General features: G+C 36.5%; 1 protein-coding gene across 1 annotated transcript in view; it reads left to right on the top strand.

The window, feature by feature from the left end:
- The window catches only part of SLC17A6 (solute carrier family 17 member 6), a 41,108-nt gene that overhangs the window by 16,264 nt on the left and 7,361 nt on the right, over positions 1–17,483 (top strand). Inside the window, exons 4-8 of the mRNA XM_040255647.1 lie at positions 7,364–7,478; positions 8,556–8,643; positions 9,156–9,242; positions 13,166–13,308; positions 17,137–17,286. Of these exons, the coding sequence (XP_040111581.1) occupies positions 7,364–7,478; positions 8,556–8,643; positions 9,156–9,242; positions 13,166–13,308; positions 17,137–17,286 (583 nt within the window). The remainder of the gene's footprint in view (positions 1–7,363; positions 7,479–8,555; positions 8,644–9,155; positions 9,243–13,165; positions 13,309–17,136; positions 17,287–17,483) is intronic.

Below are 17,483 nucleotides of genomic sequence, written 5' to 3'. Positions count from 1 at the left end.
GCTTAGAGAATTCAAGTAGTAACAACTGCACAAGATCAGATCTAGTAAGAAATTAGAGTTGGAAGTTGAATTCATACAGTGTAACCATAGAACATGTATTCTTAACTAATGTTATGTTCTACTGTTTATATGTCCCAAGGAAAAATATGCCGGCACTCAATCAGTTTGGCTAATGAACTGAAGTGAAAATTGCTGTCACGTCTGACTCTTTGCGACCCCATGGACTATACAGACCAGGGAATTCTCTAGGCCAGAATAATGGAGTGGGTAGCCGTTCCCTTCTCCAGGGGATCTTCCCAACCCAGGGATCAAACCCAGGTCTCCTGCACTGGAGGTAGATTCTTTACCAGCTGAGCCAAAAGGGAAGCCCAGGAATACCGGAGTAGTAGTCTATTCTTTCTCCAGAGGATCTTCCTGACCCAGGAATTGAACCAGGGACTCCTGCGTTGCAGGCGGATTCTTTACCAACTGAGCTTTCAGGGAAGCCCCCATTTAGTTAATGAGGACAGTCAAAACAAGGTCAGAGGACTTCTCTTTTGGCCTTGATTGAATGATCTACGTATAATCTGTATTTTGTCAAGGAGATTGTCCTTTTCAGTAGGTGTTTCCACTTCACCCTTGCTGCTCCCCTCTATAATAAACAGCAAGGCTCTTATTTCAGCTATGACAAGCTCCATTCTCTCTGGGCCTTTCCCTTGCCCCAGATCTGTCTCTTTTGTGAAGGCTGGGGGGAATATCTAGCATAATACTGCTAAATCAGTTATTCTCATATCAGGAAAACAACATCAACACCACCAGGGTACTTGTTAGAAATACAAACTCTCAGGCACCGTACTAAGCTAGGAAATCAGAAGCTCTGGTCCAGCCCTCTGTTTGAACATGCTCCTTAAGGTGATGTTCATACATGAGGAACTCTGGAAATCACAGTGCTAAACTACGTTACATTCCAGAACTTTTTTTCCATCCTCAGTTTTCCTATTTCTTTGACTTCTTTTCTGAAGCTTAGATTTTGTTCATAAAAGGACAAAACCCTCCTCAAATGAGCTCTCTATTTAACTACTTACTTCAAATCAAACTACTCGGTATACATTAAATGTTACAAAGATGGAAAACACATCACAGGAAATATGGGCATTCGTTTATAATGACTTTGCATGAATTTTAATCTATAAAGATATTTAATCACTGTGTTGTGCACCTGAAACTAGTATAATGTTGTAAGCCAACTACACAAAATAAATAAGCAGACAAACCATAGGAGGGACAGAATAGAATTCTTCTCCCACTCCCCACTGCTGTGACCATTCATCTTTCAATAACATTTTGGTCTTTCAGAGTTTTTGTTATTTTATCTGCTGCTGCTGGCACTGTTAGGGCTGGTATTAGTTCTGCCTCTGTTAAAGTACAATATAGCTTAGGGGTTAAGTATTTAGAATCTACAACCAGACTGAGTCATTATAAGACATTCTCCATTTAAAGTGTCTATGTGACTTCAGCAAGTTATTTAACTCACCAGGACTTGGTTATTTTATCCATGAAATAAGAATGGTAGTAGTAGCCCTCCAATATAGTTTTTAGTTTAAAATGAAAATCTGGAACAGTGACTGACACACAACTAGCACAGTACCATTGGGTGTGATTATTTCTCCCTGACTGACTCACATTTATGGATTTATTTTTATGTGCCAGGCACCAGTCTAAGCCTTTTAGGCATATTGTTTCTTTTAGCCTCACAACAATCCTATGAAGTGTAATAGACTAATACAATCATTGACCAACTCCTAACACCTTTTAAAGGCTTAGGATATGTCAGACATTCTTCTGGGTCCTTAACTGGTAATAAATCATAGATTCTATAAATATCCCTGTTTTGTAGATGAGGAAAGAAGCATAGAGAGTAAAGTACCCTGTTCAAGATCACTCAAGTAGTAAGTGACAGGAATGGACTTTCAATCACAGATGTCTGGTCCTAGTAAACATGATCGAGACCATTACATTCCTTTTTCTAGACAAGAAATCAGAAGCCAAATGAGGCTAGGTAGCTTTCCAGTCACATAGTTATTAACCAACAAAGCTAGAATCTTACAAACATTTCTGTACAATACTGATGTCATCTTTTTTTGCCTCTCCCACTTTAGTGACTTTGACCACTTTACTCCCTTGCAAGCCTTCCTCTTATCTGAACTCACAAGTATGCTTCTCACCTTCTGACTTCCTGACTTCATCATTTCCTACCCCCTCAATTTCAGTAAGCTTTTCATGTTTACTTAACTTTAGGGGCATAATTGCGTTCCCTCTGTGGTCACCCTAAACTCTATCAGCTCCAAGATGCCATGAACTTTTGATTTCTTCTCTTGCCTTCCCTACACCTACTTAAACCCTCCTTACAATTTCCCTGTTCATCTCACTCCTGATGTTCTTCTACTCACGTGTGTCACTATGTTCAGCCATTTTCAATTCTGCCTTTGTTTTGGATATGTAACGTAATCTCTTCCATGTTTTGAAACTTTGCTGATTCATTTCTTCTTTGGAATTTCTTCATCCTTTTTCAAATTAATCTTCCAAAGCCCAACTTTAAATGTTCCCCCTGAAGGACTTGTTTCCTTGTCACGCCAGCTGAAATGGACTTTCCCCTCCTTTGCTTTCCGTGTGCACTCTGGTTATGGCCTTCAGCATAAGCTGTTTTTTGGCCAGTTGTCTTTCTTTTGCTCCTCTACTACACACAGAGCATCCTTGTCTTTTTCTAGGTGTCTAGTTGCAGCATGTGGGCTCCCCTGGTGGGTCAGCAGTAAAGAATCTACCTGCCAATGCAGGAGACGCAGATTTGATCCTTGGGTTGGGTAGATCCCCTGGAGAAGGAAATGGTAACCCACTCCAGAATTCTTGCCTGGGAAATCTCAAGGACAGAGGAGCCGAGTGGGCTGCAGGCCATGGGGTCACAGAGTCAGACATGATTTAGCCACTAAACAGCCATAACAACAAGTTACATCTTGTAGATAAAAGAGCATAGATTTACAGATTTCCATGTCAGAGAGTTTGGAATTCAGATACCAGCTCTATCACTTGCTTTTTTCTCTTACACAGTCTGTCTCTAGTCTCTGATTTGTAAAATGAAAGGAAAGTGTAATTCAGAGTTGTTGTGAGGATTAAATGAATTAATGTAGGTGGAGAAAGTATAGCGAGTAAATTTTGGCTCCCTTTTCCTCCTCATCACAGTACCCTAAATATAGTCTCATAGAGGTTTGAAGTGTGAAAGCATAAATCAGTGTTGAATGAAGTGGCTGTCTCAATTTTGACTATCTGTAGTACATTAAGAAAAATGTAACGACGTTCCTATTGGCCAAGAATTTTGATCATCATCATTTTAATTACTTGGATATTGATTTAGATATCATTTTCATAAAATTAGAAAAAACTAGATTCTGAAACGTTTTATGAATTATATTCTTAAATAGTTGGAAAAAGTCAATCCATTTTTATAATGCAGTTGCCACTAGTAATAAAGAGGATAGCTAAACAAATTAAGAAAGTTAAAACTAGGAAGCATTTGGAAATGTCACAGATTATATAATTAGAAACACTATTCAGGGTAAGAATGGAAAGTAAACATTGAAAGTAATCTACTGACATTTTAAATCTCAGGAGTAGTGTGATTTCAAGTAACTTTGTGAAAAATGAGTATTTAAATTTTCAGTTTTAATTCTGAAACACATTACTGACTACATATTATGTGCACAATTAGATGTAAATCCCAGCAATAAAACCCACCGACCTTGGAATTATATAGACTAGATTTGAAACAAGATTCCTCTACTTAGAGCTGCTTAACAACTTGGGCAAGTGATATCACTTACTTCAGGCTTAGTTTCTTCATCTAGAAAATAGGTATATTAATAATGTCATGTCATTGGGTTGGTAGATTTTTGGTATGTGAAGTATAAGCGTGATGTGTTACCAGTTGAATAGTCACTCATTAAATTTAGTTCTGACTACAATATGAGTTGAGTAACAAATAGTTCATGATTGATTCGGCTTTACTGGCAGATGATTTTGTTCCCCAAGGGATATGTTGTGATTTCTGGGGACATTATTGGTTGTCACCATTTGCAGGCATGGGCTACTGGCATCTAGTGCATAAAGGTTGAGGTGCTGTTTACATCATCATACAGCGCACAGTACTACATCCCACAATAAAGAATTTTGTTCATCTCAAAATATCAACAGTGTGGGGGTTGAGAAACCCTAAACTATAAAAAGATAAAATTAATCTCTCTCCAGTTTATCTAGAGATAGCAATGCTTTCAAATAGGCAGAAAGATATTCATGATTGAAAGATATAAAATAAATGTCATGATCATTCGTTCAAAATAAGTGTTAGAAAAGAAGACACTTATTAGATAAATCTGTTTAAAAACCATTATATACATATATGTATTTGCAAACCTTAGCATGCACATGCAAAATTATCACCTGGACTGCTTATTACAACAAATTTCCAGGCTTCACTCTTAGCACAGTCTGATTTGGAAAGTCTGGAGTAAGAAGTCTGCATTTTTAATAAGCACTCCAGGGAATTCTAATGCATCTGGTTCATGGACAACAATTTGAAGGAATTCTTCCAAAGAGCTGAATGGAGTAGTTGGATGTATAACTCATATAAACACTTTTGAAACTCCTTTAGCATTATGTAGCTCTGGTTCTCTTTATCCTTGATGTTGTAAGTAGCCTCAGTCTCATTTTTATTGAGCATAAGAAATACAGTAAGATGGATCTACAGAGACAACAGTAGTTTTCAGTATACAGAAACCTACCCATAAGCCCAAAACTCCTGTGTCATCTTCTCTCTCTGCTTTCACCCTTTCTGGTGCACAGGTTCAATATTCAAACTCCCAGAACAGGAGAAAGACATTGGCCTTTGGGATCAGGTACCATTTCCACTAGGTCCAGGAAGCTTGCTTCACGCACTCCCTTGTATCTAGTTCTTCTCAGCCCTAAAGGAAACCTCCAAAATATTCTGGAGTTTGCACATAAGAGCATGTGGATTTCAGGCTTGAGACAGGTGAAAAGTCAACTGAAAATAATCAAGCATGAAAATACATTTTTAAACAATTTTGGGGGCAGGAGGAGAAGGGGACGGCAGAGGATGAGATGGCTGGATGGCATCACTGACTCGATGGGTGTGAGTCTGAGTGAACTCTGGGGGTTGGTGATGGACAGGGAGGCCTGGCGTGCTGCGATTCATGGGGTCACAAAGAGTTGGACACGACTGAGCGACTGAACTGAACTGAACTGAACTGAATTGAATAATGATTTTAAGTTTTTATATTTTAAAGATAGGATATGGGATTTTTGCATTTAATTTCTGGAAAATAAATCCATAGTTGGCAGAAGTTTAATATCACTGGGCATTTTAATGGGGATAATCATTTCTAGAAATAAAAAGTTTCTATTTTGTGCCAAACATTTAGGACATAAGTTACTCTGACTCAGAGCCAAAGATACCTAATTCAGGAAATAGGACACAGGAAGAACAGAAGAGAATATTCACCTCTTAAGTGACTATTTAACTCTGTGAAGAGAAGCCACTGAAGACAGGTGGATTATTAGGCTATAGCAAGTAAACAAATGTTTGTGTCCCAGTCTATGATTCATAGAAAAAAGCTGATCTACTTCATCCTTTCATAAAGTCATTTCTCAAATTTCAGTCGCAGATTAATAATGATCAAGGCTCTTTCAGAAACTCACGTCTTTAACAGTTACATTTAAACGTGCTCCTGGAAAAATGAGAACTTCTATGAGGCAGCCAATTTTGACTGAACTCAAGGTTCAATGTTTGCCTTGAAAAAATTTACTGAGAACACACAGCTTAACTCACTAGAGACAATGTGTCCCCAGATTTCTCTGCAAGAGAAGTTTCCAAAGTTACCTGGTTAAGGGGATATATTTCCTGCTTAGTTTTACATTAGGAAAGATTTTTTTTTGTTAATAATGGAATATAATTTTTACTTGTAGATGGATAAAGGTGTTAGCAATTCTATTTTGCATTGTTTATATGCATGCAAAAAGAGGGGTACCCAAAACCCCTCCACTTAACCACTACACAGAAAGACAAACCTGAGGCAGATATATGAAGTACTAATTTTTTCTATTTTAAAAATATGTCCTGTGGGAGCTGATCATTAGATCTGGGGAGCATTTACATATGATTCCCTTCATAAAATTTTATGAATGGAGTTATAATTTCCATACTTCAAGGTATCAGACACAACTAGACACAACTCCATTTAGGCACTTACTATTTCTTCAGCAGCTCTTCAGTGAGTATCTCCTATGTATCAGGCACTGTGCTAGGCATTAGGGATACAGCAGTGTATCTGAAAAGCAAGCTCTTGCCCTTCAGCAGCTTACATTGTAGATGATATATAGACTCAAACCATATACAGTGTTTAATTAACTATTTAGAATTTGTAATTATATCTATGAAGAAAGTGACTAAAATTATGTATAAACAGATTTATTCAGTTTAGTTCAGTTGCTCAGTTGTGTCTGACTCTTTGTGACCATGCTTCCCTGTCCATCACAAACTCCCAGAGCTTGCTCAAACTCATGTCCATTGAGTTGGTGATGCCATCCAACCATCTCATCCTCTGTCATCCCCTTCTCTTCCTGCCTTCAATCTTTCCCAGCATCAGGGTCTTTTCCAAGAAGTCAATTCTTTGCATCAGTTGGCCAAAGTATTGGAGTTTCAGCTTCAGCATCAGCCTTTCCAGTGAATATGCAGGACTGATTTCCTTTAGGATGGACTGGTTGGATCTCCTTGCAGTCCAAGGGACTCTCAAGAGTCTTCTCCAACACCACAGTTCAAAAGCATCAATTCTTCAGTACTCAGCTTTCTTTATAGTCTAACTCTCACATCCATACATGATTACTGGAAAAACCATCGCTTTGACTAGACAGAACTTTGTCGACAAAGTAATGTCTCTATTTTTTAATATGCTATCTAGGTTGGTCATAGTTTTTCATCCAAGGAGCAAATGTCTTTTAATTTCATGGCTGCAGTCACCATCTGCAGTGATTTTGGAGCCCCACCCAAAGTAAAGTTTGTCACTGTTTCCATTGTTTTCCCATCTATTTGCCATGGAGTGATGGGACCAGATGCCATGATCTTTGTTTTCTGAATGTTGAGTTTTATGCTTCAAATGATGTAGCAATTCAAGATAGTCCAATATCTATTTGCAATGGCTAGCCAATCCAGTTCAGAACATTCTTGTTCTTTTAGAAAAAAAAAAAATTCTATCTTGAAATTGCTTGTAATTAACTTGATCTGAGAAATGTAGATCTGTTAACTCCTTTTATTTTTCAGGGTTTTCGGAGCTGCCATACTTCTTACCTCTACCCTGAATATGCTAATCCCATCAGCAGCCAGAGTGCATTATGGGTGTGTCATCTTTGTTAGGATACTGCAGGGACTTGTTGAGGTATGGAACTATAGCATGACATCATTTTAAGGTTGGCATGCTAATAAGAATCAGAAGATTATCTGTGTTTTGACCTACAGATAAATATATTGTATTAGGTTGTGTCTACACAGTGCTAAAAAATTGGAAAAGTTATAAACCAGATATCTTTAAATGATGATAGACTACCACTGTGGCTGTTTACTCCCACTTCTCTGGAATTGAGTGATGATGAAGTGTTTCGTGAATGACATAAAAAAAAAATTAAAAAAAGAACAGACAGTTTTGTTAATGTGCCATGATAAAAAATTTTGAGTCTATCCTCTGAATTAATATGTTTGGAGAGTTTTATAACAAGTCCCTGTTGGCTTTACATCGTGATCTGAATTTTCACTAAAAAAACACAAAAAACATTTCATTGAATGTATTCTTTGGGCATCAACTCTAATGATTGACTTTTGCTCATTAACCTGTAGTCTTTGAAGGAATATCACTTAAAAACTTGAAAATGGCATACTTATTGCCCTTTCTCTTTCCATGAACTACAGTGAGAGTAGATAAATCAGATAAAGTATTAAGGCACTGAAAACAGTTTCCTGTCTTTCCAAAAAGAAAGAAAAAATGATAGGATCAAAACAATACAAAAAAGAATATTTTAAAGATTTTAAGTTTTAGACACTCATTTCAAGAAGTTAAGGATCTAAGCTGCACTTTCTTCTGTAGGGATTCCTTTAATTTGGGAATCACTAAGTTTAACTCCTTACAAAATTGTCACTCAAATTGTTCAGAATTGCAGATGAACTGAATAATAGGGGATCTTTTCTCTGGCCTTAATCAGAAGAAAACTGAGGTAGAAGGAAGTCTTAAGGGGTGGGAATAATTTGAACACGTGACTAAAAAGAGGTCATGTCTTATCTGGTCTGGGCTGAAAGTTTTTAAAATGGAATTTTATGGAATCAGTAAAGAAAGGCCCTCACATGGCAGCTGGAGACCCTGTGCCCATTCTAAGAAAACAGCATCACATCAGAGAAGTGAATATACTTATTTTCCTGTGATCCAAGGTTCTAAACAGTGCTGATATATCTCTTTCCATCACAGGGTGTCACCTACCCAGCATGTCATGGGATATGGAGCAAATGGGCTCCGCCTTTAGAGAGGAGTCGATTGGCAACCACCTCCTTTTGTGGTGAGTATTATGTGCAGATACAGTTATGTGCATAAAAGCTTAGGAACAACTTTTGTAAGAATTGAAAGTTGGTAAAACTCATCTGTAAAAACACTTGAGGTGTGTCTGTATGTGTACATGAGGAAAGGTTTTTGACCCACCATTCGATTTCTTTAATTATTATTGGTCTACTGAAATATTCAACTCCCTCTTACACTTTGTATTTTTCTCGGAGTTTATTCATTTCTTCTGAATTTTCAAATATATTCATTAATTATTTTTATTATAGTTTTTTAAATTTGTATTTTATTATAGTGTTGTACTAGTTTTATATCTCTGACTTGGGCGTGTAGATTATATTCACTTGTGTAGTCTTGTACTCCTGGATATGTGTTTGAAGTATGAGGATGAGAGTGTATATACATCCAAGTGTGCAAGGCTGTGTTTGTAAGATCCAGTCAAGGAAAATGAGATGAAGTCAAGAATTTCTATTGATTTCACTTACCTTTCTCTCATTTTCTCTTCTACTTTAGGTTCCTATGCTGGAGCTGTGATTGCAATGCCTTTAGCTGGCATTCTTGTGCAGTATACTGGCTGGTCTTCTGTATTCTATGTCTATGGTATGTAGCATTTCTGTACAATAGAATTAAAAGAAATGTGCATAAACTAAAGCAGTGTGATAGATCAATGAATATACTTCTGTGTTTACTCATTATTGTTTTTTCATTGATTCTTTTCTTTATAATCTAAGATCAAGGGTAATATTCTATATCTATGATTTTCTCTGCAATGTTTTATTATTTTTAAAAGCAATCACATTGCTGATGGAAACTTTGTAATGTACAGTGTGTGTTGCCCTTGATTATGAAAAATTTAATTTAGCTCTTGATTCAAAGCTGATTAAACGGAAGAAGCTAGGCAGCACCAACTTCTCTTTTGATTCTTGCTTTCTCAGTCATTTCCCTGATTCTATTTCCTTGAGACTCAATGGGATAGGAAGCTGAAATGTCATATTAGTGTTAATGCAAACATTCAATCTTGTGATGAAATATTAGTAGTCGCTGCAAGGGCAGTACATTTTAGTCCACATTTCCCCAGGATTAAAGATTAAGCCCCCAAGTGGAAATAAAAATGACAGGAAGCCCAAAATCCAAACTCCTTTTCTATTCACTTTCTAACCAGAATATGGAATCTTACCTCTTGAAAGTATCCCATAGTCTCTCGCTAAGACACACTTTTTTAATAAAGAGAAAAGAAGAAAGATAAGAGATCTGGATTCCAACTGATGTTGTCACTGATTAATACCAGTTTTGGACGTGGGCAGGAGAATCTGAAAGATTAATGAAGTCATGTGGGAGAACAGAACAGAATTTGGCTGCTTCCAAATGTGCTATGATCCATTTTCATTTTGAAATGCTCTCATCAAAGCAAATTCTTATATTTGTAGAATATAAATAGTGGAGGATCTTATCCTGGTTTAAAAGCCATGGTTGGGTTTTGGATTCATGAATATCCTAAATGGTGAGCTATATATACAGTTGAACATATTTTTGTTTTCTAGGGAAATTTTTTAACAGATTTTAATCCATAGCTTTTGTTTGATTTTATTTTAAAGCCCATGATTATAAGATATTTAAAGCACTTACTTACAAGGTATATAGTAAAGTTGGTATGCTGCTGCTGCTGCTGCTAAGTCGCTTCAGTCATTTCTGGCTCTGTGCGACCGCGTACACGGCAGCCCACCAGGCTCCCCCGTCCCTGGGATTCGCCAAGCAAGAACACTGGAGTGGGTTGCCATTTCCTTCTCCAATGCGTGAAAGTGAAAAGTGAAAGTGAAGTCGCTCGGTCCTGTCCAACTCTTAGCCACCCATGGACTGCAGCCTACCAGGCTCCTCCGCCCATGGGATTTTCCAGGCAAGAGCACTGGAGTGGGTTGCCATTGCCTTCTCCAAAAGTTGGTATGGCCATCCATTAAATTCTCTGATTTGTGCCTTAGTCCATTATTTAACTGAAGATGTGATGTGACTTGAAGAAGATGAATTTTCCACAAAGGACCCAAGAAAACCTACCTCATTATTTCAAGTTATATCTCATTTAATACTTATCATTGAATGCCTTCCCAAGTGGCACTGTGGTAAAGAATCCGCCTGTTAATGCAGGAGACCTAAGAGATGCCGGTTCAATCCCTGAGTCAGGAAGATCCTCCGCAGGAGGGCATGGCAACCCACTCCAGCATTCTTGCCTGAAGAATCCCATGGACAGTGGAGGCTGGTGGGCTACAGTCCATAGTGTCGCAGAGTCATACACGATGACTGAAGTGACTTAACATGCGTGCGCAATCTGAAAATATCATAATAATAGTACTTACTTACTTGCTGTATATGACAAAAGCTTGGTCTTTGAGCCACATGATATTCATTTTTTTTAAGTTAATGAGATAAGACCCATATGGCAGCTTAAGTTTTAAAAAGATAATGCATATATAGCAATTAGCTGAGTGTCTAGCACTTCAGATGTATTCAGTTAGTGGAAATTATAATTATTACTCAATTACAGGAGTTCTCATTTATTGAGTGCTTATTTTGTGCCATCTACTATGCTAGTTTCTTAATGTATTGCCTTCTTTAACTTCTGTTTGCAAAAATCTTATTAAAAATGAATTATCTCATTTGGTAGTAGAGATTTTCAGAGATTTAGTTACTGATTAGAAGATGTAGCTAATGAGTGACACAGTTGCAATTTGAATAGGGGAGAACCATATTCCACAACCACTACACTCTACCAAACTGTCACACACCATCTGATTCCAAATTGTGTTTCCTATCACATTCAGTATTTAAAAGGGCACAGTATATCAGAAGTTATGATATTAAGAAGCACTTACAGATTGACTCGGAGAAGGCAATGGCACCCCACTCCAGTACTCTTGCCTGGCAAATCCCATGGATGGGGGAGCCTGGTAGGCTGCAGTCCATGGGGTCTCGAAGAGTCCAACATGACTGAGCGACTTCACTTTCACTTTTCACTTTCACGCACTGGAGAAGGAAATGGCAACCCACTCCAGTGTTCTTGCCTGGTGAATCTCAGGGACGGGGGAGCCTGGTGGGCTGCCGTCTGTGGGGTCGCACAGAGTTGGACACGACTGAGGTGACTTAGCAGCAGCAGCAGCAGAGACTGACTAGCCCCCCACCAGAAAAAAAACAAAACAAAACAGTATTATAGTGATCAGGGATTAGATTGTTACCCAGGGGAGAAATAGAACAGTATGAGGAAAAAATGAAATGGCCAGTTGATGAGAATCAGGATACATTATGTGAATTTTTTCTGTTATTGATGCTGCAGTTTTATATTGCACAATAAGGGCATATTTTAATGGTGAAAATGCTAAATAAAGGGATGAAATAGAGCTTGCAGTAGCATGTTTATTGTATTAGAATTTATAACTTTCATCTGTCCAAATAGTGATCAATAGGCAATAGAATATGCTGTGGTATACAGTCACATAAACTGTTAAGTATTACCACATTAGTTACAGAAGCCCATTTTTCATGTACGGTATCTATTCAGGCTAAAATATTCTTCTGAAAATTGAAAGTGAAAGTCGCTCAGTTGTGTCCAACTCTTTGTGACCCCATGGACTAGTCCATGGACTTCTCCAGGCCAGAATACTGAAGTGGGTAGCCATTCCCTTCTCCAGGGGATCTTCCCAACCCAAGGATCCAACCCAGGTCTGCCACATGGCCAGCGGATTCTTTACCAGCTGAATCACAAAGGAAGCCCACCTATATTGGAGTGGGTAGTCTATCCCTTCTCCAGGGGATCTTCCCAATCCAGGAACTGAACTGGGGGCTCCTGAATTGCGGGCCAATTCTTTACCAGCTGAGCTATGAGAGAAGCCCAAGAATATTCTTTTAGATTTTATTTAATAGTCTGTTTACTAGATCTGGGAATTCCATGGACAGAGCAGCCTAGTGGGCTCTCATCTATGGGGTTGCAAAGAGTCAGACACGACTGAGTGACTAACACACACACGTTACTAGATCTGCACGTGCCAACAGGAGAGGGGAAGAAGCATTTCTTTTCCCTGGAAATGCAGACCACCCATATTCAAGACCGACACAAATAAAAGGATTTACACCCAGCAAAGTTTTTTGAGGACAGGAATTTTTTCTTGTTTATCATATTTCTCTCGTTCAGCAGAGTACCCGGAAAAGTAACTGTTCAGTAAATATTTGTTGAATGTACGAACATGTTTCAAACTATAGCATTCAATAATTATTTATTGTGAGTTTCCTGTGTTTCACCATTGTTTAACAGTGATAAAGATTAAATTACAGCACCAGTCTTCAGATTGCATGAAGTCTAGTGGCAAAAGACAAGTAGAGATGTCTAGGTTCATTTGGAGAAGCATAAGCTCAAATTCACATTTTATAATCCTGTCACAAGGTTACTGTAGTTTTATCCCAGCTACTGACTGTTAAATGGAAATAGTTAGGGGAGTATGCCTTTCCTTGACTTCCTCCTTTTGAACTCTTACTTTCAGGAAGCTTTGGAATGATCTGGTACATGTTTTGGCTTTTGGTGTCCTATGAGAGTCCTGCAAAGCATCCTACTATTACAGATGAAGAACGTAGGTACATAGAAGAAAGCATTGGAGAGAGTGCAAATCTTTTAGGTGCAATGGAAGTAAGAACTTTATTATGGTGTATATTCCTATTCTTGTTCTCCATCTCACCTCTCTTCGACCAAGCAGATTGTTTTATGTGTCCCTATTCAGCAAAACTAATTTGGTATCAGTCATGATTCCTTTTTTTTTTTTTTTAACTCCATGCATATTCCCTGACTTAGAAATGATTGCTCCTTCTTCCATCTATGATTTCTTTTTTTCTTTAACTTTTCTTAAGCACCTTCAAATTTTAACTGGATTATAGCTTTAATACTGTAGCTGTAAACCTCAGTAAATTTTTAAAAATAGCTCAACATAGCTAACTGAAACAAAATTCAACCAATAGTTGTTAAATTTAGATTACAAGAAATGTCAAATCACCTAACACAGTCGTGAAAGGAGATATTTTTATTCATTGAATATTCTAAATCTAAGTTTTATACATGTGTATTTCTATATAATTTAGTAAATACTAAAACATTAGCATGCCAACCATAGGTAGCTAATCTGAAAAATATTCTTAATATAACCCTCTTATTGATAAAATATTACCATTTTTAGGATTATCATATGAAGATCAAGTGTTATAATCTTGTAAAGCCTTTTTCTGATTATAATTTAGTTTCTTGGGCAGGATTTGCTGATAGAGAAAGAAATGCAGTTTTATATCAGTAATACGAATATTTTAGTACACATATTAATACATCATAAATAGCAACTAATGAATACCCATCTGATGCTATAAAAATAAAATAAAACCCTTAAGCAAAAATATTGTAGACAGTCTCAGTAATTCAGGACCTAATCAACTCAATTTCTTTTTGCTAGGAGTTGAAAGTTACTGTGCATTTAACCAATGACTCTTATGCATTATGCTTCCCTCAATTTTGTATTTGATTTCAGCTCTGATTCTCTACTTTATTTGTTAGGGAAGGCTTGTCCTTGGCATCTCATTCTAGGAAAAAATGTCTGTCACCCATTGTTGCTGAGGGCATCTTGGTCTTTAATGAATAAGAAAATGCCATATTGGGTAACATAGGAAATTAAGCCGGTACTTTAAAAAAAAATCTTACATTGTATTTGTTCCATTAGCTAAATAGGTTGGCATTAGAATGCACTCCTTCCTGTTTTCTTCTGTAAATAAACTGATAATTTTTTTTTTCTGATGGTAGCTACTCAAGAAACAAATGATGATGTCGGGGCAGGTTCATACTTAGCTTCCTGTTCTAGTCCAAAATATTCTGATTAGCCCATATCATCACTGACAAAATATGCTTCTTTTATTTACCAGTTCTTGAGAGATTGTGTGGTGTTGCGGTGAGGTATATATATTTTAAAACAGCAAGAAATTTAGTCTAAGTGAAAACCAATTTCTGGAAATGAGTCAAAAGAGAGTAATCAGTAGATTGACAAAACAGTATAGGTAAACTCAAACTCTCCATTTCTTAGACTTTACTATTTTTCTAAACACAATATTTTACTTCTTACTGATTTTTTTTTTACTCTCCTGAAGTCAATTTAAAAATGAGATCAAGTGGGAATATAACTTGTATTTTAGTTATTTTTAACTTTTTATTGTGATCAAGTTCAACATTTAATAGAAAGAATAAGTAACAGGAATATCTGTATATCCACTGCATAGAAACAAAAGTTTTTAACATCTTGCCTTATTTACTTCACTTTTCCTTTTGTTGAGCAATTTTAAAGTAAATGAGATGTCATAATACTTTACCCACAAATACATGCTTCTCTAGAAGAATAATATTCTCCTTTATAATTTAAGTACTAGCATCATACCTAACACAACTAAAAGTAATTCTCTAACATTATCCAATACTAGATCATGTTGAAATTTCAGACAGCCAGTTCAATCGATATCTAATCAATATTCATGTCTTTTGTAGCCATTGTTTGTGGAGTTTGGATCAAATTAAGGATCACATATTATAGTTGATTCTTATGTCTTTTAAATCTGTTATTTTTCTCTACAAAATAATTAAATATGTGAAAAGAAAAATGTACAAACATAAGCAAATAGCTTGCTGAATTTTTACAAATTAAACACACCTATGAAGCAAACAACCAGTTCATTAAATAGAATGTTATCAAAATATCATAAGTCCCCCTACAGCCACCAACAATTTTTTAAGAGAGATGACTAGACACTCTCTCTTACATTTGATGGAGTACTTTGTGGCCTGAAGAAAAAGTACTTAATGAAGATGATCCTGATATAAATTAAAAACAACACCTTCTCGTCAAGAAAAATATTTTCTTCTTAAAATCATCTGAAGTTATTACTTATTAAAATGCAATGCTATAATAGATGTTCCTGTATTTGGTCATTTTTATTATCTTTGAAATAAGTATATTTATTTGGCACCATTTTTCTAGAACTTATCAGGAAAAAATTCTTTTAAATTTGCACTTTTTGAATCCATCTATGATGGTGTCACTAGAAACTTTTACCTAAAGCCAAAATACTCACTATTTATTATTAGGACAGGTTTCTGTTTTTTGATTTGTTCCCTGTGATCACCACAATGTATCTTCCTACTATATCACTTTAAAGTGATCTGTAAAAAGTTTCATTAGATTCACAACCACTGCTAGTAATTATGAGGCTCTACACTCAGCAATAATGACTAAATCTTGTAAAAAACTGGTTGCCAACTCTTTTACTAACTTATCAGCTTGAGAATCCACGACAGGGCTTCCCTGGTGGCTCAGAAGGGAAGAATTCACTTGCCAATGCAGGAGACACGTTTTCGATCCCTAATCCCGGGAAGATCCTGCATGCTGGGGAGCAGCTAAGCTCCTACTCCTCACTAAGAGAAGCCGTCTCAACAAGAAGCCTATACATTACAACTAGAGAGTAGCCCCTACTCGTCACAACTAGAGAAAAGCCTGCACAACAACGAAGACCCAGCACAGCCTAAATAAACAAATAATATTAAAATAAATAAAGCCAAAATAAATAAATAATACTAAAAAAATTCCAAAACTAGTGATAAACATTAAAGAGTATTTCTGTGTTCAAAATAAAGAGTTGAGAAAGTGTTTGAACTATGAGAGATTTTTTAAGGTCTAAAAATATTAATCTTGAGGGAAGATAATTGCGTTGGGCATACACAGCATCTTTAAATATATCAAGTGTAATTTTTTAATGAGTGTCATAAGTAAAGCCAATCATATTTAAGTTAATTTCGAATGTCTTGCATATCTTAAATGGCTAGTTATGGTGTGCTGGGTGGCCAAATGCTTACCCCAGATGTATACCATGTGAATTTTAAAGACTTTTGCACTCCAGTGTCATAGAATTTATACTGATATCCACTGGCTACCAAGAGAATTTGTAGTTAGGTAATGTTGTCATTAACTCTTGATGGGGTCTAGAATGCTGCACATTTTTCTTATTTTTCTTCTCCTAACTGCGTTGAATTTTCAACATTTTATATAAAATATGTCAGATACCAACAAGGTCATTGATTTGGCAGCGAGTTTTAGCTGAGGCCTGATCTATTACTGCCAAAACAAAATAAAACAAAAATCTTGGAAACTAGGGTCTGTGCATTTGGAATTACTTTTTGAGAAAAATAGAATCTTAAATATTTCGAAAACTGAAACAATTGAATCAGAAGGAGAACCGTATCGTCTTTTCTTCTTCCAAGAATTATTTACGCAGCTAAGGTTAACTGGACTGTTGTAATTAATGACTCACTACCTCCTGCCTATCTCCTACTCATGCTTCAGCATACACATCATGAAAATGCAAAAGCATCTATGATTCTCATTTAAGTTGGGAAATATTTCAAATGATCAGAATGGCTCTGCTTTTGGAATTTCAGAAATTCAAGACTCCGTGGAGAAAATTTTTTACATCTATGCCAGTCTATGCAATAATTGTTGCAAACTTCTGCAGAAGCTGGACTTTTTATTTATTGCTCATTAGTCAGCCAGCATATTTTGAGGAAGTCTTTGGATTTGAAATCAGCAAGGTATGTAAAAATTATCCTTCTTTAAATAGAGCATTATTTTTGTACTTTAGTGACTATTAAGTTCCTTTGCCAATATTTTATCTCCTAAATTTTATCTTGCAAATTAGAATTACAAATGAATTCTAGTAAACCAAGACTAAATTAGGCATCTGAGTGCCTACTGCATTTAAATGCCTGCTAAAAACTGTTGCTGGGAT

Source organism: Oryx dammah, unplaced genomic scaffold (assembly GCF_014754425.2).
Source record: "Oryx dammah isolate SB20612 unplaced genomic scaffold, SCBI_Odam_1.1 HiC_scaffold_15, whole genome shotgun sequence".
NCBI classification, from domain to species: domain Eukaryota; kingdom Metazoa; phylum Chordata; class Mammalia; order Artiodactyla; family Bovidae; genus Oryx; species Oryx dammah.
The sequence above is the reverse complement of the archived record's forward strand: the minus strand, read 5'-3'. Positions and strand labels throughout refer to the sequence as shown.